This window comes from Maniola hyperantus, chromosome 13 (genome assembly GCF_902806685.2).
Source record: "Maniola hyperantus chromosome 13, iAphHyp1.2, whole genome shotgun sequence".
NCBI classification, from domain to species: Eukaryota; Metazoa; Arthropoda; class Insecta; order Lepidoptera; family Nymphalidae; genus Maniola; species Maniola hyperantus.
This window is the reverse complement of record NC_048548.1, coordinates 5,750,141-5,776,581: the sequence shown is the minus strand read 5'-3', so window position 1 is coordinate 5,776,581 and position 26,441 is coordinate 5,750,141. Positions and strand designations below refer to the sequence as shown.

General features: G+C 35.8%; 1 protein-coding gene across 1 annotated transcript; it reads right to left on the bottom strand.

The window, feature by feature from the left end:
• Positions 1-11,987: 11,987 nt before the first annotated feature.
• On the bottom strand, positions 11,988-12,839 carry LOC117987857 (uncharacterized). The gene has a single exon (XM_034974924.1). The coding sequence runs from the start codon at positions 12,837-12,839 to the stop codon at positions 11,988-11,990; it is 852 nt and encodes a 283-aa protein (XP_034830815.1).
• Positions 12,840-26,441: the final 13,602 nt, after the last annotated feature.

Here is a 26,441-nt window from a genome sequence, read left to right as displayed (position 1 = left end):
TAGCCATGTCCGTTTTTTTGATTCTAGCTATCTTTAAACACCTTTAATCAAAATCGTTTTTAACGTATGGGCTCTGAAAACACACAGACATAATTTAACATTTATAATATTGGTATGGATTTGAGATATTTTTGGCCAAGGCCTTCTGTCAATTATGGAAATACCTGTGTCAGAAGGTCTAGCCATTAGTTAATAACAAATTTCATTTTTTTTAAAGTGTAGATATGATTTACCTACTATCATCGTCATCAATGGGGTGGTGTGAACTGTGAAGTAAGGCATGCGTGTCTTGTCAGTCCTTCCTCCAATTGGGCTTTTTTCCAACAGAAATCAACTGAGCTGTTTCTCTATCTAGGTTTCGAAAACTCTAGAAAAATCATTAGGTGGGTATGCTTTATGACTAAAAGCTAAATATAATACACACTTTAATCATACCTGAATTTTTGATTAAAGCCCATACCACAAACTCTAATGATACCTGGTTTTGAACAAAAGAAAAGCTAATTAAGAAAAATTAAGAACATTTCCCATCGGATACACGTTTACATATTTCCAACATCCTCATTACGAGCGGTCAAGGAGCGACTCGGAACACGTGTGAAAATAGAAATTAATTCAAAACGAACGTGCAACTCGAGCTCATCTAGAGCTAAGTCTTGAGCTACACTAGCGACTTGTTCCATGACAAAAAGTACATATACTTACTATAATTAAGTTTTAGTGGTAAATTATTCTGACGATTCAAAAGGACTTTTAAAAGTTTATATGAATAAAATACATTCCATTTCATTCTATTCCATTCTGTTCTATTCTATAGTATTTAATTAAAGAAGAGCTGTGTAGGAGCACACAAATTTGACCAGACACACTGAAAATCAAGATTAAAAAATTTCTTTTAAATCTTTAATAAATTTAAGGAAAATTTATTAGTTGCCAACAGCCGTTCAGAATGTAAGTAGGTACATATTTTTCTACCGGAAACAAATTGCAAGCAGTTGATCTTACATAAAACAGGTCAAGAACACCTGTGTCCGATAGAAAGAATAAATCCGATGGTATCTACTGTTCCTGTTCCCCTTCTTATATTAATATAAGTAGGTAAGATTTTTTACCTCCTATGTGTTGTTCGGGAACTCAGGGATGTCTTATATTTCACAGAGCGCCTTTTGTTTTTGGATGGCTGAATGCAAAGGCAATAGCTTCCGTGCAAATTTGTCAGTAGGGAATTCGTCAAATAAATACAGTAATAACCTTGACTTAACGATTAATGTTTAGGACAGTGTTTAAATTTAGACAATAGCAAATCTGAGATGTCTTGGAATCATATTATACTTATAAGTTAATCAAGAGAGTTGATGATTGCTGCCACAGCACAATTCTTTTGTTTTACAAATGAATTGTGCTGTGGCAGCAATCATCATGATATTTGCTGCGTCACGCAATGCAGCGCAAATGCATTTCGCGGTAGGCAACTACACGATGCGGCGCGGCAAATATAGATTACATGAGTTTTTATGGAGCAAGGCGCACCTGAGCGACGCGCGACGCGGCAGACGCATCGCACCGCGTCGCGTCGTGTAGCGCAGAGTAAATTCGTTTATACCTTTATTGTGTGTGCAGAAACAAGGCATAGGTACAAGTTATGAAACAAGTCCCCAGTGTGACCTTACGCTTTGTAAATTAGCACTCACAACACGTCCCTCGGCGTCGCCGAACAAAACGCCGCGGACCTTCTAATTGCAGTCATTATGGATCTCTTCCCTCTTTAATAAGAGTCATTATAATTTGATGCTGTCTATTGGTAGAAGGTATGTTGTTTCAAGATTTTCCATGTTTTAAAATTATATTAAAAACTGAACCGAACACCCTCACAAGCGTCAATTTTTCATACCTACTTCACAAACTTGTCAAACTTCAACTCTTCTTTTGTAATTTTTAGGGTTCTGTACCTGAAGGGTGCCAACGGGACCCTATTATTAAGCCTGTCTGCCCGTTTGTCGGTCTGTCTGTCAGTCTGTCAAAGTGGTCTTACGCTTTCTAAATTAGCACTCACAACACGTCTCTCGGCGTCGCCGAACACCGCCGCGGACCTTCTAATTGCAGTCATTATGGATCTCTTCCCTCTTTAATAACTGTCATTAAGACTAGCTTGGGATATTTGATGCTGTCTATTGATTGAAGATATACTGTTTCACAATTTTCCATGTCTTAAAATTACACCTATTAAAAACTGAAAGGCCTCACAGCTAAACCACATGCGTAGATATTCCTTACTCGGTGGCTAAAACTCAGCTTCAATTTTTCATATCTACCATACAACCCACTCAAACTTTAAACTTCCGTCTTGTGTTGCTCTGATCATCACCATCATGATCAACATCATCATCATCAACCCATAACCGCTTTACTACTGAGAACGGGTCTCCTCTCAGAATCGGGATTGACCATAGTCCACCACGCTGGCCAAGTGCGGATAGCAGACTTCACACAGCTTTGAGAACATTATTAATACTCTCAAGTCTCAAGCATAGAGACTGTCATGATGTTTTCCTTCACTGTTAAAGCAAATGATTTTTTTTCTCCAATTTTGTTAATTTATAATTTCAAAATGGCTATTTATTTATTTTTCCACACAAAAAGAAAAAACACTTACAATACTGGTTGGAATATTGGTTTCTTCGTGCTCGTAAGCGCTTGGCGGCTTGTCTGAGCACTGCACATTCCTCTGTAGTTAATACAGTCTAATATGCTAGGTAGGTATGTGCAACTATTATGAACATAATGTAGGTAGGTAGTTTTAAAATAAAATATGTCCGCGTAAACAAGCTTCAATTTCTGCATACGAGTTTTAGGAGTATTAGAGGGAGTATTAGGTACTCACGTCTCAGCATTGGGATACGTTAGTACATAATAATTCAATGCGTCTCAGTCTAAATTCTCTGCGTAATATTCTTCACTGCTAAGGGTCGTTACCCTTCAAATAATGGTAGTTTGGGCTTTATTGGGCATTTAATTAATATGGTGAGCTCACAAATCCTTCCCTAAACCATTTATAAAGTTTAATACCTAGATATTATTATTTATAGTAACAATTTAAAGACATTATCGGTAAAATTAACTACCGAAATCGTACCATTAAACTAACGTTTGAGTTTTGTTGGTCTGGCTAAAACAGAGTCTAAAATTTAAGCACCTGGACAATGAATATTCATAGAATCCACGCCGCAATCGGGTTTCCGATCGCTTCTTTACACACCCTGTTATTGTGGCCAACAAAGTGCGTTTGTTAGTTTGGGGAAAACTCCCGGATAATTTGTACACAATTAGCCTAATCAAGATAGACCTCGTTACTGCTCAACCTCTATAAAGAATATTAAGTAGATGTTTATTTACTATGTATTCCCATTATTTATTGTATTAAGATGTATCTATGAGATATGTCTACTTTATGAAATGTGTATAATAGAGTCACTATTATTTTATCGAAGGAAGTTACAGGTATCAGTAATAGTAGATTGTACAACAAGGGCATAAAACAAGCCATTTTATCCGAGACGTTTATCTACCCGAGCCGAAGGCGCGGGCAGATTATTTTAGTCGAGAATAAAATGGGTTTTCTGACCGAGTTACTTATACACTCTGCTTTTTGATTGCGAGGAAATGAAACAATAATTTATTATTATAAGTGCATGTCTATAGATCGATCGAAAAGAGTAGAAATTAAATAAAACGCTAAGAGTTTGGTTGGGGAATCCGGGGTTCGATTCCTGTAACTTTTCGAAGCTACGTGCATTTTAAGCAATTAAATATCACATGATTTAACGTCAAGGAAAACATCGTGAGAAAATCTGTATGTCTGAGACTTCTCCATTATGTTCTCAAAAGTATGTGAAGTCTGCCAATCCGCACTTGGCTAGCGTTATAGCCAAACCCTTCTCATTCTGAACGATGACCCGTGTTCTGTAGTGAACTGGCGATCGGTTGATCATGATGATTATAAAACTGAAAATTTGGCCCTTACCTACTTACTCGTACGTAATAAAATGCTTTTACTCGTATTATCATCATCTCCCGAGTTCTATGTAACCTTAGTAAACATTATTTATAAAGTTATTTAATTAGGGGTACTAACAATTTGATAGTACCTACTTCATACTACCTACTAACTATTATTTATGTTTACGATGTACTGCTCCTTCGTAAATTCATTTCGTGTATAACATTTAATTTAGAATTTCTCACAGGGATTCACGGGCATAGAGCACGTTACTCGTGTGATGAAAATATAGCGTTAAAATTATTATTATTGTTCTGGAACAAAAGATCTATGAACACTTTTCTCAAAATATGTTTTCAGGATATTTTATTTATCTTCTATTAAATTACTGGGCTTTCAAATCTTAGTTTAACTACAATTTATGATTTCAAACTACTTAAGCAGGGAAAATGTAGAGCTATTAAAATATTGACATCGATAAATTAATAATATTAATACTTGGTAACCTGCACGCATTTACTTAGTCTGTCTGCTAGCTTTTCACGGCCAGTCCGTTTAACCGATTTTGACAAAACTTGTTAGGTACAGATATTGCTTAAATTTTTTATCCCAGAAAATAAAAGAGTTCCCATGGCATTTTAAAAACCTATATTTACACGAGTGAAGTCGCGGCTACCAGCTAATATACCATCATTTGCTCCTGAAAAATATCTACCATTTCTGCAAAAATTCCAGTCGTGTGCGTGGTGCTATCTTCTTAATTTAATCTAGTTTATAGTTAAATCGATACCTAATATACGAAAGTGTGTCGGTCTGTCTGCTAGCTTTTCACGGCGCAACAGTTTAACCGATTTTCAATCATCGTCTAGTAAACAATTTTGAGACTAAACTAGTCGCGTTACCACTCTAGTATAATATATGTTTCAGGTCACGATAAACAGAAGAAAGAGGAAAACCGATTTAAAACTGCAGCTACACTTCTTAGTTGAAAACTGGTTGAAAACAAAATAATAAAATCTCTCTCAAGCTGAATCGTTTGATACAATAAAGTGACTGCAATAATTCAGCTTTACACCGCCCCTTAGAGAGAGGAAGGAGGAAGCTCTGGATGGGTAAAAACGTCTATAATTCAGTTTGTCCCGTTGATCGTACTCCGTGACTGCGGTTGCACGTTAAATTGATTCGAAAGAAAGTAATATCTGTGGATGAGATTCTACACTTTGGTACGATATACGGTATAACTTTTACTACCTACTTTTATCTACACTATTATCTACACTAACAATATAAATGCGAAAGAGTTTTTGATTATTAAGTATCTGTTCCTACTTCACGCAACAATGATGATCGACGTGATTTTTAAGTGGTGACATCTTTGAAAAACAGTATTAGTAGGCACAGCATAATATAATCTAAATTTACGCAGACCGAGTGGAAATAAGCGATATTATTTATTCATACATTTAAGTATAAAGAGTTCCTACTGTTTATTTAAGTTTAAGTTTGTTTCCCCAACTAAGTACTGAACCGATTTCATATAGAGGTAATAAATAATTAAATATCTAATGATGATTATGTAATGCTTATATAACTTACTAGGTGATGGCCTCTACTTTGTCCGTGTGGATGTTTTTTAAATCCCGTGGGGGAAAAAGTAGCCTATGTTCGTCCCCGAGATGCAAGCTTTCTCAAAAACAAAATATTTTTTATTCAAAATTAAACTTTTACAAGTCTATGTAACAAAGGTTAAACAAATGGCTCGTGAAACGAGTAGTATAGACAAATAGACACACTTTCGCAATTTATAATATTAGTAGGAATGGATATGGATTGTTTTGAATTTCTGTTGTCGCGTGAATAGGTACGTGGTTTATCTACAAAGTTAAATAAATGTTACATATTTTGTGTATCAAATAGAAATACTCTCTTATTAAGTTATTAAATTTCTACTACATAGCCTAGCATTGGAAATCATTATGTGAGAGCCTGCTGTATCCATGTGTTACGCAGTCGGCAACCGGATGAAAGCCACTAATCCATTTAGCTTTCATACGAGCCTGGAAACAGGAAATGTAATAGAAAAATGTAAAAGAAACAGTATCAAACGTACCAGCCCTAGTTGTGTAATTTTAAAATATTTGGGAGTGATAGTGAATAGGGATTTCACCGTGGTGCAGAATATGTTATCCAACTCTAATAGATTATGTACTTACCTTGGCAGAATATTGTGTATGTGTATTTTTCAGATATTTATTTTGATCACAGAATAACAAATAGGTACCTACCTACTTATATAATATTTTTTCGGATTCGCACCCATAAGCTTTTATACCCGGTCTTTGCATACCGGGTGTACCTAATAATTATGACTATAATATTGTAATCACGTTATGAAAATCTTATAGCAAATCAGATTCTTTTGTTTTATAATTTACTAGATGATAACCGCGACTTTGTCCGTTTGGAAGAATCCTGTGGGAACTCTTTTATTTTCCGGGATAAAAAGTCGCCTTATATCCTTCCCCGGGATGCAAGCTATCTCTGTACATTTTCTCAAAATCCGTGTAACGGATGGGCTTTGCAAAGCTAGCAGACAGACAGGCAGACGCTATTTCAGATTTATATTATTAGTATTGACAGTACGGATTACGGATACTTATGTCAAAAAAAATTACAGTTTTGAAGGATAATAGTCAGATTTAATTTTAAAACTTTATTTTGTTAAAATGTGCTATCTATGGCTCATTTATATAACAGGAAGTCAGAAAATTATGTAGAATCTTATAAATAAATATAAAAATGAATGCAATAGGTAATTTTACTCACTCGAAGTGCAGCAAATGCTGAATTTGAGCTGCTCTCGTGTGTTAGTATAAAGTTTCTGATAGGTACGCCCTAACATGCTCGCTCGCTTATTCAAAGGCGAAGCGTTTTCCTCAAAAACCGACACCAAAGGGGAAATAAAAGTCTGCTCAAGTTCTTGTAGCGTTATATTTCCACTTTGTAACTCCGGTTTTCCGTTACCGAGGCTGTGAAGGTAACGTGCCTTGAGAGTTGCTTTAGTTTTGGAGTCATATTGTATTTGTGTTGCTGTTGCCTAGTTTATACCTTAGTGATATTAAAAGCCAGCAAGTTAATTTTAAAAAAACATACACGCAATACTTATCTGTGTTTGTATTTTTTAGGAGTTATTTACAGGTATGTATACCTAGGTACTTGTCTCATGTTTGTAAGTTTGGACGTAGATGTAATCTCCGAAACTTATCCAATTTCAAAAATTCTTTCATTGATAGATAGTGACATCATCCCGGAGTGCTATAGGCTAAGTTTAAACTTAAAGTGTAAATGAATGGAATTTTATTCTCTTGACAATACGTCTTGACGAAGCAAATCTATGATGTATATTGCATATCATAAAAGAAGAAACTGACTGACTGGCATGCCAACGTATATCATTATCAGATTTAGGTACGTACGTAAGCACTTTTAAAAAGTTTACATGAATAAAAAAACATTCTATTCTATTCTATTCTATTGTACAATTATTAGGTACATCTGTGGCTCAGTGGTGTCATTCGCTATCTCAGTGTCCAACAGCTCATTTGACATTGGTTGGTTTTACATTGCTGCTTTACGGAGTGACCCTAAAATAATTTTTCATAGAAAATCTTCATTTGATTAAAAATAAATATCAAATGAGCTCTGTGGCTATAAATCAGTCTTAGACACTGAGTTAGCGAATCGGTAGGCTGCTTGCATTGAGCCTTAAAATTATTATCTGCTGTTAACATCAGACATTCAAAAATTGTCATTAATGTAGTAGGTACAAGTTAAAACACTAATCCGAGCTCAATGTAAATAAAGCTGCAAGCTGTGCGCTGTGAAATTGGTGAACAAAGTTCAGAGCCGGTGCGCGGTGTTAAGCTCTATCCTCATGAGAAATTAACTGTTCCATTAGTTTTAATTCACTCGACGCCCGCGCGGTATGGTTCATTATTTTCGCTATTTACGGAAAAAGTAAGTAAAATATTGCCACGAGGACACTTCCCGTTACAGCAAACATTTATTTTAATAGAGCAGTTTACCTTAGCAGCATTTTATAAGTCAAAGTCAAGTCAAATAATTTATTCAAAAGGTACCATTGTATTTGTATAGTCCGTACAAAATGACTTCTCACGCACCATTTTAACTCTATGGGTCATGTCAAAAGTACGGTTCACCTTTAAAATAAGGACTAAAATCGTACTTTGCCGTGACATTTGACACATAAAGAAAAAATGGCGCGTGAAAACTCATTTTTTACGCATTACACACTTTTTGATTGTCAATTGTTGCATATTGTATGATTTATTTTTTATTTTTTTATTTTGTTTATTTGAAAGTAATCAACAGCGTAAATACATAATAATTATTTAAATTTAAATCTAGGTATAACAGAAGGCCAAAAGAGATTACTTAAAATTATAATTAAACTATTTTAACAGAATAGAGTTAGAATAAATGTAGGTATATACAATAATAAAATAAAATTACAACAGTGTGTGTATGATTGTATGTGTGTGTGTATGCGTGTGTGAGTGTGTGCTTATGAGTATGTGTGAGCGTGTGTGCATGTGTGTGTGTGTGTAAATGGGAGTGTATGATTGTATGCATATTTAGATGTTAGCTACTTTTTTTTTGTTTTACGATGATAGTTTCTTAATTCCTTTTTAAATTTATTGTTTGATAGGTAAAATAAGTCAAACTCAGCGAACTGATTGTTATAAGTACGTACCAAGCGTGGAATTATAGAATTTCGCGCATAATTTGAGTTAGATTTGGGAACATTTAGAAGGCGCGTGTGACGCGTTCTTGAAGGTTGAGCATTAAATGAAAAGGCTGAGAGTAAGCTAGGACAATCGATTGAGCCGGTTAAAATTGCTTGCAGTAACAACATATCACATTGTTCCCTTCTATGTTCCAGTGAGCCGATACCGTAGTGAGTACACGCTTCCTCATAACTATTAAATTTTTTAAAGTCTTTAAAAGCTAAGTATTTAAGAAACTGCCTCTGTATGGTTTCAAGCCTATGGGCATATATTATGTATTGAGGCGACCAGATATTACACGCATAATCTAGAATACTCCGGACATACGCGAAGTAAAGTGTTTTTATGCATTCCACATTACTAAAAGTACGGGTTACCCGTTTGATGAAACCCAATTGTTTGTAAGCTCTATTTACTACCTTATCAATATGGACATCCATTGAAAGTTTAGTATCAAGTTGGATACCCAGATCTCTAACGGTAGTCACTCTGGGTAAGTTTGTGCCATTGATTATGTAGTCAAATTCAATTATATTTATTTTACGAGTCAAAGTTATATGGTGGCACTTTTTAACATTAACTGAGATCCTGTTCCTTGCGTAGTATTCTGTCAAGGCATTGAGGTCTTTTTGTAATTTATAACAATCTTCAATGGAACGTATTTTGGCGAAAACTTTTTTGTCATCCGCAAACATTAAGTATTGCGCATGGTGGAAGCAGCTTCCAATGTCAAATATATAGGCGTTATATAAAAGGGGGCCTAGAATGGACCCTTGAGGTACTCCTGAGGGTATAGTCACGAAGTCACTTCTAGCACTACCCAAGACAACTGCTTGCATATGGTTTTTAATGTATGAAGTGAACCACCGGAGCAAGCTCCCATTTATGCCAAGTACACTTAGTTTTTGAAGTAGGATAACATGATCTACACGGTCGAATGCTTTTTCGAAGTCCGTGTAGACCACATCCACTTGACATCTGTCGTCCATGCTCTGTAGTACGTAATCCGTGAAAACAGCCAAATTTGTAACGGTAGAACGATTCTTCATGAAACCGTGCTGTTCATATGGAATAGATCTAGTTATAATGGGGCGTATATGTCTGTAGACCACTTTTTCAAATAACTTACTCATCACGTTCAGGATTGATATAGGTCGATAATTTTCTATTTGGGTTTTTGATCCGCTTTTGTGTATGGGTACTATATGTGCTTCTTTCCATTTGTCAGGGAAACTGCTGAAGACATTAATGGACAGGTTAAAAATTATGGAGAGCGGTATAGCTAACTTGATAGCACACTTATTTAGAAAAACAGGTGGAATGCCATCACTACCCGCTCCCTTATTAGTTTTTAAAGTTTTCAGCAGTTTACAAACATCATCTTCACTTACAGTAATTTTACAAATGGTTTCACTGTGGTTCATATTTATAGAACTTGTTACATCGTACGAGCTAGCCGGTTTTACAAAGACACTCTCAAAATATTGACTGAATCCGTTACAAGCTGAAGTTTCATCTGAGTAAGTAGTATTACCCAGAGTAAGCTTAGTGGGATATCCTTGTTCACTATTTCTTAGGGATTTTGTATAAGAAAAGAGAAGTTTAGGATCTTTACGGATATAGCATTGCATACGCCGAGTGTAAGAGGTGTAACACTGGCTCTGTACAAGTTTTTGTCGAGCCCTGAGTATTACAAACTCGTCGTAATCGCGAGGGTTTCTACTTTGTTTCCATTGCTTGTGCTTTTGAAGTTTTTCTTTCACTATATGAGATAAAGACTTAGAGTACCATACAGGGAAATTAGATTTATATTTAACTTTAACTGGGACAAATTTATTTATGGCATCATTTAGAATGGAGTAAAAAATGTTTGTTATTTTATTAATTGAGTCAGCTACTAGTACATCGTGCCAATTAATTTCTGATAGGTATTCATTTATTTTAACATAGTCCCCTTTATAGAAATTGGGCCTTTTAACGGGTTTCTGGCGAGTATTATGAATAAGTAGATTTGAAAGATTAAATTCCAGACATGGATGATATACGTCTTCTGTAACGAGAGGATTAGGGCCGTGGTGAACAACAAAATCAACATTGCTAAACAAGAGGTCTAAAGTATTACCCTTAATGTTCAAAATAGTATTATGTTGTGCCAAGCCAGAAAGGTTACATATGTCTAAAATATTTAAAAAAGCATTTTGTAGTTCCACTGTGCCACGTTTTTGTAGAGTGGGGCCGGAATCGGTCCACGTAACATTCGATAAGTTAAAATCGCCAGCTAAGATTAAGTAGTCATTGGTGTGGGTTGACAGAATTTCAACGAGACTAGAGGAGATTGACTCAAGTCGAATAGGCAACTCTGAGTCTGGTGGCGCGTATATTAAAACAATATGAAGATTGCGGTGCCCTTGAATTTTCAGTGATTCAGCTGGTATTGTTGCCCATAAGGATTCGACACCTGGACAGATCCACTCACGTTGATGTTGGATATGTAACTTCTTTGATGCACACAATAGGACTCCACCACCCATTTTTTTCGTAGACGTTTCCTGGTTTCGATCGCATCGTAGGATATCGTATCTATTGTCACAAATCTCGTTATCATAGATACCGCTAGTAAGCCATGATTCCGTGATTAAAATTAAGTCGTAATCATGGATTAAGATGTTTTGTCTAAACTCGTTTGTTTTGGTGCGTAGACCACGGACATTCTGGTATAATATATCTATTGTATTAGCGCCCGTCAGTATGGAATAAGTACCAAAATATTGAATAAATATATGAATATATAGATAATATTGTAATAATATGAGATAATAATAATGTAAGCAATTTAAGACAGATTAAATTGTTCGGATACAAAAGATAGTATTTGCTTGGAACTCGAAACGAAATAATTTTAATGCTTATTTTAAAGCCAGACTGGGTGTGATAATAATATTGTGTGTTGTATATGTGTAGTTGCATGCAAATTAAAGAAGAAATATATTTTATGCATTGATTAGTAAATTGTGTGTAGACTAAATTTAGAATGCAAGTGTTAGTGTGATGAGTGTGAATGAGAAACTGTTTGTTATGATGTGGATTTTTACAAAAGGTGCTAGCAATACTCAGCAAAAAAGGAATATAAATAGCCAAATTAATTATAGATAAATAACTTAATGTTAGTTTAACATTCAAAGTCACTTTATTTTGGCTAAGTCCTTTTCCAGACGAACGTGCAGTGCCGGTGCTTCCTCGTTTTTCCTTAAAAAAATGTTGCAGTTCCTAACCCAGACAAACTTGTACGCTTTCTCCTTTGCTAAATTTTTTGTTGATTTTAATAACTGTTTGTTTTCAGGGGTTAGGTGCTCATTAACGAAAAATTTTTTCTCGGTGCCACCGATGCCTATGTCTCTGGTGCAGATGCCTTTTTTCCTTTTCAGGCCTGAGAGTATTTTGTCTTTGCATAGACGGTCTACTAACTTAACCACAATAGCCTTAGGCCTACCAGCTATTGGTTTTTGAGGCTGGACGCGATGTGCAAAGTCAATATCCCCTCGGTTGAGCTCGACGCCAGCGTATTCAGCAATTTTCACTACTAAATCTACAGGCGATTCACTGCTGGTTTGTGGCAGCCCTACAATTTCCAGGTTATTCATCCTCGCCTGTTGCTGCTGTCTACCAAACTGTGAACGCAGTTCTAATATTTGATCCTCTGAAACGCTGATACGTTCCCGTAGCGTAGATACGTCGCTCTTAAGATGGTCGTTTTCATCCTGAAGCTTACTATAGGAAGTTTGCAATTGAGATAGTTGTGAAGATAACGAAGCTATTTCGTTTTTTAATTCGGCGAAGATAGTTGTTTTCAATTCTTCGACTATTTCATATTTAATCGATTGCAGCTTAGCATCTAGAATGTTTTCTAATCGACTAATTATTAGGTTTGGATCGTTGTATGTCAAGGCTGCGGGGACATCGCATTCAGACATCGAATTGTCGGAATCGGCGGCTTCAGTTCGCGCAGTTTGGCTTGTTTTTTCTACTCTCACCATTGTGTTACTGTTATCTCCACCTTTTCGCTCAGTTGCCACGCAGTTAGGGCACTTCCACTGCATTCGTGCGGACGTTGAATCGCCAGTAAATCTGACACATTCAGAATGGTATACGCAGTTGCAGATGGTACATTTTATGCGTTTCATCGTCACACTAATGTGTGCTTGGCATGCTTCACAGGTTCCAACCATTGTAAATTTTGTTTAAAAATATTAAGGAAGAAATATAAATTGAAAAAAGTCGCTGTCAAAAATGTCACTTATTAGTCAATGGAGCGAGAAGTTAATACAATATTTTTAGCACTTTTGCGAGCAGATATGGTTGAAAAACATTGATCACCACACAGTAGAAATCGTTAACTTTGTGCACTAAACACTTTTATTGTAATTACAGCAGTAAGTTCGTTGTTTTGCAATTATGAATACAGGAGCTAAATTATTTATTAACGATAATAATGTAATGGTGATAATTAATTACGTAAACATAAAACTAAAGCTACGAGGGCTCCAAACCGCGCCCAGGTCTGAGAAGAGCCCAACACAAACTCAGCCGGGTATTTTTTTTATTATCACCACATCACAAAAGTAGCGTAGTATACTGTAATAGATTCTTTATTTATGTGTCGCGTACTATAGTTTTAACACGTCATTTTGAATGCGACATTCACTATGCTAGTCACTGCATTCATTTAAATTCAACGGGTACCTACCTACAGTTCTCTACGGTAATAATGATTTCAATTCGTCTTGTATTCAAAGTTTCAGAACCAGCTCTGAACTCTCAGCAAAGTCGTTCTGTGAAAAACGGTTTGATCAAGACGTGCTATGTAATCGTTTTCTATTACGAATCTGAACGTTCTATTGGGAGTTTTAAGTTGTTCCTATCTCTATCTAAGTACTGTGTAACTTTTATTTTAAGGGAAGTGTTTTTTTAATCAATGCTTGCCATCATTTTTGAGGACGAAACGTGGCAAACATCCCACCGAATACGCCACGTATGCGTGTAGGATTTGTAATATGAAGGCCGTTTTATGCCAGAGCAACACATTGCAACATTGAAGGCGTGTTACAAAACTGCATGATTGAATATTATAATTTAAAATTTAAGAAGATCCGTAATATTCTAATTAGGTATACAACACGATAATCGTCTCGGCATAAAATAGAATACCACTAAGTTGAATCACTTTTATCATATTCGCACGTTGTCTATGTTTCAAGTCTAAACCATAGAAACGTTCATTCACATAATATCACACAGTCTGCGTAATACTAAGATACCTAATCAAAAAGTAATGGAAGGAAAATAAGTTATTTCCTTGTGTTAACATTTTGCTCCAGCCTCATTACCAAAGAGCTGAGAATCTTAACTAGTCGTACGCCGATATACACGAGTGCTGCCTCGCCTTGTTTATGAGCCAGGCTTATTGTGCGTAGGAACTTAATGAAAAGGAAACACTGGCAAAATTACACAGTACACGCCAGAATGAGCTGCCGGCCTGCCATCAACTGTGCAACATTGTTTGTTAAGATTGTCGAATATATTGGCGATGTCGGACCAAGAGTTTATTTTATACGTCGCAAGGACATATGGATTTTTTATATTATTTACTTCTCTGTATTCCCGCATATTTTTGTCTTTATTTTGGTTACTTTGCGCAAACACAGAGTAAACTGCAAATTCTATTCCCTTACTCTCATAGCCTGATGAGACGGTAATCTGACACCACCGCAGAGAGTCTGATCTCTCTCCGGTAGTGTCGGATTGCCAAGAGAGACCCACGGATTTATGGCGTACGGCAAGGGGGTGTAAAACCACCAAACTTAGTTACTTTGAGCTAGGACATTTAATAAGAATTTCTTGAAAAAAAAACTAATACCTATAGTACGTGACAGGTCAGGGTATGAGGCGGGGGGGGACCTCGCACACCCGGACGTCATCCGCGTTATCCCGCACTGAGTTAGCAAGGGGGCTGTGCGGGTATGTGGGGCGTTCCCGTGCCGATTGCCATCTCGACCCGTACTATAACTATTTTTGGCCCGACTCGGAATTTGAATTCTCATAATTATTTATAATCAAATTTCCGTAACTGAAATCTTTATTCACCTGGGATCCTGTAACATGAATAATAATATTTTTATATCAGGTCACTACTCACTACCTATCTACTTGACTTAAATTTTATATCAGGGGGCACGACAGTGCTCCCGCCAAGACGAGCCAAACTAAAGGACGGGGCACTACGTACCTTTTCTCTATTAAATATTACTACTTATTATAGTATTTTAGTTAAAAACACTAAGTAGGTATTTAGTTAAGAAATAAAAGTATAACTTAAATCCATTGAAATTAATTTGAATGCACATACATAATTCTCGAAAGTAATTTCACATAATAAACAAGAAAAATTACTACTTGTTTCCTTCGTACCTTTTTCTGAATTAACATGTTATAAGTGCCATAATATGTTAATTCGCAAGTGGAAGGGTCCGCATGACATGAAATAACTCGTGTTTGTAGAGGCCGTGGAAAAACATTGTGAAAAGTCGACTCGGTTTGTTTTAGAGGACATAATATTTGTTAAAAAGAAAAAATTTGAGTGGAAAATACTGGCTTACCTCTAGATAGAAAGAGCATTTTTTTACCCACACAAAGATGCTTAATAGAAGATAACATGCTATAGAAAAATAACTAAGCTAAAGTAAAATAAATACAATGAATACTTAATGCTTGATTTTTCAATCACCAACTTAACTAATATGTAAACATCAATGATATTAGAAGAAAAAGAGGTAAACATAATATTATATTCTAACAGATTTCTAATACAACGATATTTGATATAATATTGAAATATATATCTATATTATGAACTTAGTACCTACCTACTTTTACTTCTTTTTTTAATGTTATACAGGTGTTTATTATTTAAACTAATATGTATCTACTAAAAATATCTTACAATTCTTAAACAGGCCTATATAATATGTATTACAAAGTAGATTAAACTCAATAACATACAAACTTAAATAAACCTTACTAACTACCTAATCACGTCGTCAAAAAGTCACGATTAAAATGTTAATAATTATTTAGATATTTTGTGGAAGTATATAGTTGACGGCACCCGTAATGTTTACAGATTATCATGCCGGCTTTACGGTTGTAGCAAGACCTATAACCTACCTACCTTCCAAATTTCTTGATTCTAGGTCAACGGGAAGTTCCCTATAGGTTTTGTTAACAGACACGACGGACAGACGGATAAATGGACAGACAGACAACTAAGTGGTCCTATAAGGGTTCCTTTTTTCCTTTTGAGGTATGGAACCCTAAAAATATAGACACGCTTTACTTCACGGTTACTTTTTTCACAAACCATCTACTACAAAATTGAACTACCACTGCGCCCTGCGCCTAATGGAAAAGCCTCCGCAGGTAGTGCACATGAAAATGAAAATGTATCGCCTTTTAACGTCACACGGATTTTCGGATAAAAGCGCCTTTTTCCCGCCCTCGACTATACACGTAACCTAATTAGAACCCAACCAAGCTGTTGCCATTCGTGTTTTTCAGTTTTCACTGCAGGTTAGAGTAATGTAGGGTAATTGCACGGTTTATGATTCTTAGGCTGCCTTTCCACTAGGCATGTGTGGTGTGAAATACTAATACATTGAGATTTGTGTGAAGCCTACCACTTCGCTTCTTTTCACGGAATTTTTAATGATATCTATATAGGAAAAGGCCATCAATTGCTTAGCTAAATTAACACATCAAAAAATAGTGCTATTCTTCTTCATAGGGAGCATTTTAAAGGGATAGCAATACATTATAGTAGGGGAGCCCAAGAGGCTAAATAGGGATTTACTCGAGCGTCGTGGGGACCTATTTTGTTGTGAAGATTAGGTGCTAAATAGAAAAAAGGTTATAATATGATGTATGCCTTTTCACTGGTGGGGAGAGTGTGTACAGGTTTTCCAAAATGTAAAAAAATAAAGTAGTCACAAAGAAATACTCGAGCGCTTCAAATATGAATAGTGTATGCGTCCCACGTGTTTCTGTTATCGGAGCAATATTAATCTGCCGGTTTGCATGGTGTCGGTGGCCGTACGAAGGGGTAGAAGGGGGCGCTCCATCTTAGGCTGCATCATTACTTGCCACCAGGTCTTTTGCAGCCAAGCGCGAGTCTGTAAATTTAAAAAAACGTAAAAAATAGAACCAAAAATATTTATCGAGCGCGTCATATATATTGAGAAGGGATGTCAAGTAGCTCCTATTCAAAAGACTGACGATTTAGACGCAACCAAAAGTCATGGCCGACGTATGTCACGCTCAAATTGTCAGATTATTGAAATGCACACTTTTCTGCATCCAATTAACTTACCTTGCCTTCATCTGAAGCGCTCGAGTAAATCCCAAAATCCCCGCTTGGGCTCCCTCGCCATTAACGACAGGTATTACGATAATACATACCGTTTTCTTTGGATTTCAAATAAAAAGAATGGAATGGGTGTAGTCAAATAAAAGTATGATAATAAAATAGCAGGGAATACAGATGTAATAAATAACATTATTCATAACATAAACCGAACGATGGATTACAATGAATTATGTAGTAGTCCCACAATATAAGTTGTTTGCCAAATATTGCTTGACGTATACTTGGTATTAACATACGTGAGAAATTGAAAAGGAAAAAATTAACATCGATATGGGTTTCTCTTGGGTTGAATTGAAGGTTATTCGAAACTCTACAATTAATAGATACCTACTGTACAAACATAAATTATAAGCTAAGTACTTCCCTTTTTATCAGCTTTTTCTTTGCTTCGCTGAAATGTACCCGTAGGTACTAGATTTTCAATAAAATATTCAGTATCAAAGTTAAACGGGATCAAAGATTAACATATATGCCTAGTATTAAAACTACATAATATTATTTTTACGGAAATCTGGTTAGCTAAAAACACAGATTATATTAACTTGTAGAGCGTATCTACAAATTTAATTTAGTTTCATTGGTAACCTAATCCATTCTCCATATTTTAACCGATTTTGACCAAGTTTGGTACAGAGACAGCTTGCACCCTGGGAAAGAACATAGACCACTATAGACGGGAAATTAAAGAGTTCCCAACGAATTTTCAAAACCTAAATCCACGACGACAAAGTCACAGGCGTCATCTATTTGATACAGAGCTAGCTTACATCCTGGAGACGGATAAGGCTACTTATATCCCGGAAAATCAAGAAGTTCCCACGGAATTTATAAATCCACCATCTAGTATTCAAATAAGAACCGAACTTCGTTTACATGGGACGCGCACGGGAGCCCTCGAGGTGAACTCCTCATAACTCTCCAATGAATATGATTCCAACGAAATAACGAGAACTCTAAATTGCTGGCCAAATGAAGCAAGCACTCGTAACACAATTATTACGACCGGTAAAATTATACATGAGCAAACGAACACCGATTCCGACTAACTACATAATGAAAATATCTACCTACCTAAGGGAAACCTTTGGAGCATCCAAATTACCTTAATAGGTAATTTGGATGCTACAATACCATAGCTTAAATATTTACGTTATTGGTAAATTTTAAGAGTATTTTAATCCTATATAATAGTAGCTTTTTCGTGCTTTGTCCGCGTGGACTACACAAATTTAAAACCTCTATTTTACCCCCTTAGGGCTTGAATTTTCAAAAACCCTTTCTTAGCGGATGTCATGATAGCTATCTGCATACCAAACAGCCGGATCCGTCCAGTAGTTTGAGCTGTGCGTTGATAGATCAGTCAGCTTTTCCTTTTATATATACCAATTAAGATTTAAATAATCAACATTAACCAATTCTGTTCTACCGGAAGTAGCTAGTTACCACAAAGACGCTCGATCGATTTAGCATGCAAAGTAGGTACAAAGTCGCGCAGAAACCAAATAAGATAATGCCATACCCTTTCCCAAACTCACTTCCAACTTTCTATAAACAATAGCTTGATGGCAACATCCTGTTCTTTACAGGCACAGTTTTTGCAGGATCCTGTTTTATGATGAACGTATTTCAATACTAACGTTCATAAGATTCATCCTGTTTGTGTGATCCAACAAAAAGCCAATCCGGTTTTGTCATCGAACGCAAGATCCCATCGACCTACAAAAAGAGGGTCCAGTCATAGTGGTTAATAATATTTCCGCAATAGCGCGCGGTTTTGAGGTTTGGGCGCGTGCACTGTACCCCTTGAAAACCAGGGTAGGTACAAATATATTGCATCAGAACACAAGTTTTGCGGGAACCAGGAAAAAGCCGTTCCTGCAGAACTGGACCGCCTTGACCTAAATCATAATCAAATAAAAACTGCCATACCTACGCAAAAATTACTTAGTTAAAATAGTGTATTTTCTTTCATTTCTATCGTTCGTTTTCTTAACTACAGAATAAAAGAAGCTTAGATTCAGAATCTATTTGAAAAACAGTGCAAGCGATCTCTGTTCACTTAATTGACTACACATCAACATACAATTGGGCACTGATCAAACTGTATCACTTCTTGTTGCCAACATTAACAGATCCGGTTAGGGAAGCAATCGGAAACCCGACTATAGAGCGGTTGTATGAATATTCATTGTCCAGATGTTCAAATCCCGGAACGAGGCGATCTCGTATCAAGTCCCATAGAAGTGTTCTGATACTTGCAAATCAAGATAAGATACCTGCCTATAATAATATTATCTATTGAGTTGTTCCATTTAGACTAATATGACCATTGATTTAGTCGTCATTATATTATTTACTTACTAATCTTTCATAGCAAATCACCGACGACGCTTGGATGAGCTGCTGTCGTATAACATAGATATTTTTTAAGAACAACCTACAAGAGAAAATAAATGTTTACTAACGAAACAAATTATAATAATTAAATTCTATGGTTGGGTAAGATTTTTACAAGAATTTTATTGTTATAAGCCTCTACTTACTTAATATATGTATTTTATGTTATATAGTGTTTATAGTGTAATGGCAATTTGAAGTTTTAATTTTGATGTCGATGTAAGTAGGTATGCTTTTTTCTGTTTAACAATCAGAGTGCCCGTAAGTGAACGCACGCCTGATAGAGTAAAACACAAGTTGGAGCAAGTTCCTCATTTGAAATCTGCTAGAGCTTTAGGGTCTTAGTTCAAAGTAATTCTTAACTGCATCATGTAGAGTGGCGTTCAAAGACAGCGACTGAATTCTATTTGTGTACCTACAAACTTTTTTGTAAATAGCATTAGTGAATGTAAGTTGTTTTCCTATAGTTACTTAGTTTCTGGGAAACATTATTTTTTATTTATATTGCTAGATAGATACCTACTTGCACTTGACGAAAATCATGCCTGATGAAATGTTATAAGCCAAATTAGTTTAGTTGAGATAAGTTTTCGCAAGTATACCTACGGAAATTTTGTTTTGTAATATCAACAATAACGTTATAATCCATACTGAATAATTATAAATGCTAAAGTGTGTTTGTCTGTTACTTTTTACGTCCCATCTATTTAACTGATTTTAACGAAACAGCCATAGCTTGCATTCTGGAGACGGATACCTATAGCCACTTTTTGTCCCGCAAAATCCTAAAGTTCCCACGGAATTTCTAAAACACGGGCATCATAATATCTAGTATAATATTATTCTATTGACAAATTCTGTTTGAAATCTATTGAAACTTGATTGTTTTGTTGCATAAATTCCAACTTGATTGTTAAAAATGGTTTTTCCATCGTTAAAATTTAACTAAGTAAGTAGGCATTAGGTAGATAAGCGCTAAATTAAAGTGTAACCGTGTAAAAGCAGTGAGCTGGTAATGCCTGCATAATGTTATTTTGTTCCTCAATAATGCAACATAATTGGATTCGGTTTATGCGCTTACTTCCCCGGGAAAGTGTAGGATGCAATTTTCTTACGGGAAAACTTTAACACCGTGTTCAGTTAAGGAAACGTTTATTGCAATATTTACGGACTTAGTTAAATATTTTTTTAAAGAATAGCTATTGGTAGATAGAATATTGTAGCTAGAAATGTTGTGGAGATAGAAAATATAGCTAATATATTATCCGAACCAGTGCAATGGGATTCATTTGATGATTAAAAGCATTTTATTTTAAAAAGACTGTTTCTAATTTTTAGAAGAATTTTTAACCGACTTCAAAAAAAGGAGGAGGTTCTCAATTCATCGGAATCTTTTTTTTTTTTTTTTTTTTTTTTTTTTTTATGTATGTTCCCCGATTACTCAAAAACGCCTGGACCGATTTTGAAAATTCTTTTTTTGTTTGAAAGGGTATACTTCAAAGTTGGTCCCATTTCAATTTGGTGAAGATCTGATGAACATCTTCGAAGATAGATACTGGAACTCCTCAACGGATAAGAGTAAATTGCTCGCGATCAGTGTAATAGCTTAGTAAACAGTAGATTTTTAACCAGTCATAGCATAATTCCATGGGGCCACTAAAAATTGTGAAATAAAAAATTTTTACAAAAAAAATAAAAACCGACTTCGTTACATAAACACTAAAAATTGAAAAATAATTTAATTTATTACCGAATATATTATGTATACAAGAGTTAATATAGTTCCATAATAATATTTTTTGGGGTCGGTGCCAATGAGGTGCCATTGTGGAGTCCCATAAAAATATGAAGTCTAGACGATTCGCGCAGCTAAAGCTAATTGGCACCGGCAATGGGATTCATTTGATGATTAAAAGCATTTTATTTTAAAAAGACTGTTTCTAATTTTTAGAAGAATTTTATACTTACACTTCATTCCCAAGTGAGTATTAAACTTTTAAAAAAATACTAAAGAGAAAACGCTCTACTATCGCGGGTCGAATCTCTCGCGCAAAGTGTCGTCGTTTATGTTTCTTAATAATACATAATATGATCAAAACATATCGACCGAAAAAAACATCATTTTTTCTTTTTAGTTAACCTCATATTGCTAGCAGAAAAATCTATGTTGTTTACCTATTGTTGAAACTTGATCAGAAAAGTAGGTCGGTCGAGAAGTTTTTGAGAAATCGATAAGTTTTTAATTTTGTAACTATACGCTTCGAATTAATTCGATTAAAATGTGTATATATTATATTTATATCACGCGTGATTTGTACAGTGATTGGCTAGCTTTAAGTTTTATTGCAATATTTTCAATTTAAAAAAAAATATTAAGTATGGTACCTATTATTAACAGTAGCTTACCTAGGTAGGTACCCCTATAATTATCATAATATGCTTTGAAATAGAGCAGGAGCAAAACAAAGCAAACAAAAACAGTTCATCCAAAATAGAAAAGACAAAAAGGCGAAAGGCGTCTTTAGGTAAATATGTAAAGGGCACACTTGAACTCCCTTTACGGATCAGAATTACATAGAGCACAAACATGACACAGAAAACTTGGGATCTCTCTGAGAGCTCTTTTAAAATACCCCATGTGGATCTTAAGCAAACATAATGTTGAGTATGAGTACATTTCGTTTACTTAGGATCTTCTCGGGCTTAGTGTCACGAAATTGAAGTAGGTACCTACCTATATAACATATTGTGTATTCAATAATCAATATTCATATAAAATACTAGCTTCGCCCGCGTGGATTTAGGTTTTTAAAGATCCCGTATAGCCTATGTCACTCAGGAATAATGTAGCTTTCTACTGGTGAAAGAATTTTTAAAATCGGTTCAGTAGTTCCAGAGATTACCCCCTACAAACAAACCTAACGACATTGTGGCTAATTCCGTTGTACACAAACTCTAAACTAAACTAAAATGGCACGTCTAAATCTATTGCTATCCCTTTCTTAATGTTGCTTGCGGAAAAGGATAGCACTAGATTTAGACCTGTTAGTTAAGTTTAGTTTAGTGATTGTGTACAAGAGAATCAGCCCCATTACCTCTTTATAATATTAGTAGGTATAGATTGTAGTAATAAATACAATTATTTGACCCACATATCATACATAATATATTCTGTGTCCACATACCGTCTGAGTAAATAATTAAAGGACCTACTTTTTTTAATCTGCAATCTATAACCTAATTAGGCCACGCGTGTAGCAATGACGTCACCAACCACTTATTCGTGCGTAGCGTGTTCGTGAATTGCAGTGGACGTTATCATCACGTTCCTAGCGAAGCTATGTCAACGTGCAAAGCGTGACAAACTTTTTAGTACAGAAACTTGCCGTATGCGATGTCCCTAAGAAGAGAAAATTGCAAGTTAAAACGTTATACTTTAAGATTTCAATAAAAGTTCATAACAAGCGAAGTATCTTGAAATGATTTTATTAAATGTATTACAAAGCAAAATGCCGTGGAGCGCGAAGTACAAGCTACAACAACGTATTGTGTCGCCCGTCTGCTTCGACGATTCGCCTAGATTGCGCCGTTTACAATAGCAGCGACGCGGAAGAATTTAACCCGATCTTATTTGTTATCCTCTATTGTGTCCATTCAGCTTCTGGAAGCTACAATTTGAGGAATATTTTTATGTACCTACCTACCTTTTAAAGTTAAATTTAAAATCGTCTACCTAATCGAAGACTATTCTGGGCCAAAGACATTAAACAGTAGGGCGATTGTCTAAAACCTGCATCAATCATTATTACAATCTCAATTGTTCTGATTGGCTAAATTTGTGCGATTCTTGTTGCAACAATGCATTGTGGCCAATAGTGAGCGAGCATAAACCAATCAGAGATGATTGCGATCATGACATTGTAGCTGTCAAACAACCGCGGTAGGGCCACAGTTCCATTTCACTTCAGTTTCAGTAACAACTTTTATTTTAAAGTTCGGGGGGGTGGTAGTTGCCGTTTCCGTCGGTGACCAGCCATCGTGGGAAATAACAGTGGTAAAACACCATCATAAAATTATAAATAGCTAAGTCGGTAGTATACCATACTAGCTGATGCCCGCGACTTCGTCCGCGTGTATTTACGTTTTCCAAAATCCCGCGGGAACTCTTTGATTTTCCGGAATAAAAAGTAGCCTATGTTTTAATCCATGGTATAATCTATCTTCATTCCAAATTTCAGCCAAATCCGTCCAGTAGTTTTTGCGTGAAGGAGTAACAAACATACACACACACACACACACATACAAACTTTCGCCTTTATAATATTAGTCGGGATACCTTAATATTAAAATAAAACTTTAATTTAGTGCCAACTTATTTACCTAAGTATAAAGTAGGTAAGTTCAACCTAATTTATACTACATTCTCTCATTACGAATGGCAGCCGCGTATACACACGTCAAGTTTTGAAGCGGATGAAGTTACAAGGCATGCAGTAATTTTATTTGTGCGCAGCGCAGTCGGGGAACAGAGAATTTGAATTCGTCACTCTACAAGACATGGCATGCAGCTACGAGACACGCCTGCAGGTCTAACTTACTGACAAGTTCATTCAAATAGGGCTTTAGTTCTTCATGCAAAACGCGTTCTATCCGAATCGTACCTTTCTTGTCGTTTCAGTAGTATATAGGGTACCGTACTTCATAATGAAAACAAGAACCCTTATAGGATCACTTCGCTGTCTGGCGATCTGTGTGGCGAGACCCTTTTTCTCGGAACTTTATCATCAAATACGAGTCTACGGGTGTCTTGGAGCTGTAAAAATTCAAGCTTCTAAGTCAATGCAACCAAAAAATACGACCATTTATGCCATAATATATTTTGACTTCCGTTGACCTCTAATCAGGGGCTGAAACAAGGTCTCACAGCACAAGTACTCAAGAGAGTTTCAGGATGTCAAGCGGAAAAATGTACCTACAATTATTATTTGGTTTAAATAAATAATTTTAAAAAAGTAAAGGAAAAAATCCAGAAAAATATTAATTTACGTATATATACGTAATATTAAGTAACTACATTACACGCGTCTAAAGCTAACAAAGCAATATATTAAGCTACATATGAAATTGTTAGATATAGGTCTCATGTAATTTTGCTAGAAGTTTACAGCAAACTTTGAACTAGCCCTGTTTCTAGAGACTGCTCAAGGAACGGTCGCAACAGCGGAAATGGCCAGCGGGCGCCGCAAATATGCCTCTCTTGTCGTGAGCAGTTTGCTGTTTAAACTCAACAGTCTACAGCTTAGTATGGAGATAAACGTTATAACACTTCATCTAAAGACTTATAGATCTACAAAAAGTTCGACGGTAGCAATACAGAACGCGTATACTGTAGCCCTAGAGCCATAATTTAATATGGCAGATTCTAACGCGCAAAGAACTAGATTCCGACTAGGTACGAAAAGCTTTAAAAGATACGACGGTGCTACGCCGCTGAATTATGTAAAAATAAATCGTAAGAAAAAAAAACGAAAAATCTGTTAATTACTGAACTTTGAACTGCGAATATAAAATTGGATTTGCCTTATCGATTTTTTGAGGTGTAAAAAAATTACCCGATTTAAGTTTCTTAAAAAGGTACGAAAATTAAAACCAACAATATCTGGCAACGCTGTTAGCCAGCGAAACCCGGATAGAACACGAACGCTGGGGTACTGAGTTACCCTGTGCCATACCCGGGTAAGGAAGCCATGCTTGATTGGCCTTTGGCCAAACGGAGAAGCCCACGCTGTTGTACCTATATACGATATTTGTTACAAAAGTTACACTGACGACAGCGAAGGTGAGGTGTAGAAACCATGGCACAGCGGTTTCTACACGCGCTTCATACTCGTATGATGAATGCAAATCGAAAAAATGAGTATTTTTAAAGAGTATCTGTATTTTACGATAGACACTGGAAGTACATCTCTATAATAACTCTTGAGCTCTTCAAACTTACCTACATGATTACTGGATTATTATTTTAAGTATGCGCAAATCTAACAAGATCGCTGTCTCAAGTTACGATGCAGTATATTGACATTCCGTTCGCACGGCTGCACCCCGCATAATACCGAGCGTATGACCTGGAGCAATCTCGTATATTACACGAAGCGGAGCTTTGCAGTTTGCACCTTCACAGAATGTTCATATCGGGATTTTTATCTTTCTTTTTTTACGATCCAAGTGACAGTTATCACGATCGCAAATATCTCACTTGTTGGAAGGAAGACTTGTGAATCAAAATCAGTAGTCTGATTTTATCTAATATTTTAACACAAATATTCAGTTGAAATAGCATTTACCTAGCCTTTATTCGCATAACTAGGTAGATACTATCTACTACAGGTAGTAGGTACAAGCTATTTTAACAGAACTTTTAAAACGAGCATGTTTAGGGGTCTTTTCAAATAGCATCTTCATTTTGCATCAGACGCATTGCAAATTGCAATATTAAATCCGATATCCGATTGAGGTTTGATAAGCAAAATATTATGATAAGACATATCTACTTTTGCAAGGGACATTCAATTTATTGCGTGAGTTTTGAAATATTTAATATGGAGTCGTGGTTACTTTGAACTTGGATTTTTGGTAAGATGCAATTTCTGACAAAATTACGTTTCATGACTAAGATGAAGAGGTCAAAGATTATGATGACGATTTACAACTCAAGCGGTTTGTAGAGAAAGGCAAAAAATATTAGGCAGGCTTAAAACCTACC

Bases quoted from the DNA above. Each gene is read 5' to 3' on its own strand.
- LOC117987857 (XM_034974924.1), bottom strand. From the start codon at position 12,839: ATGGTGAGAGTAGAAAAAACAAGCCAAACTGCGCGAACTGAAGCCGCC.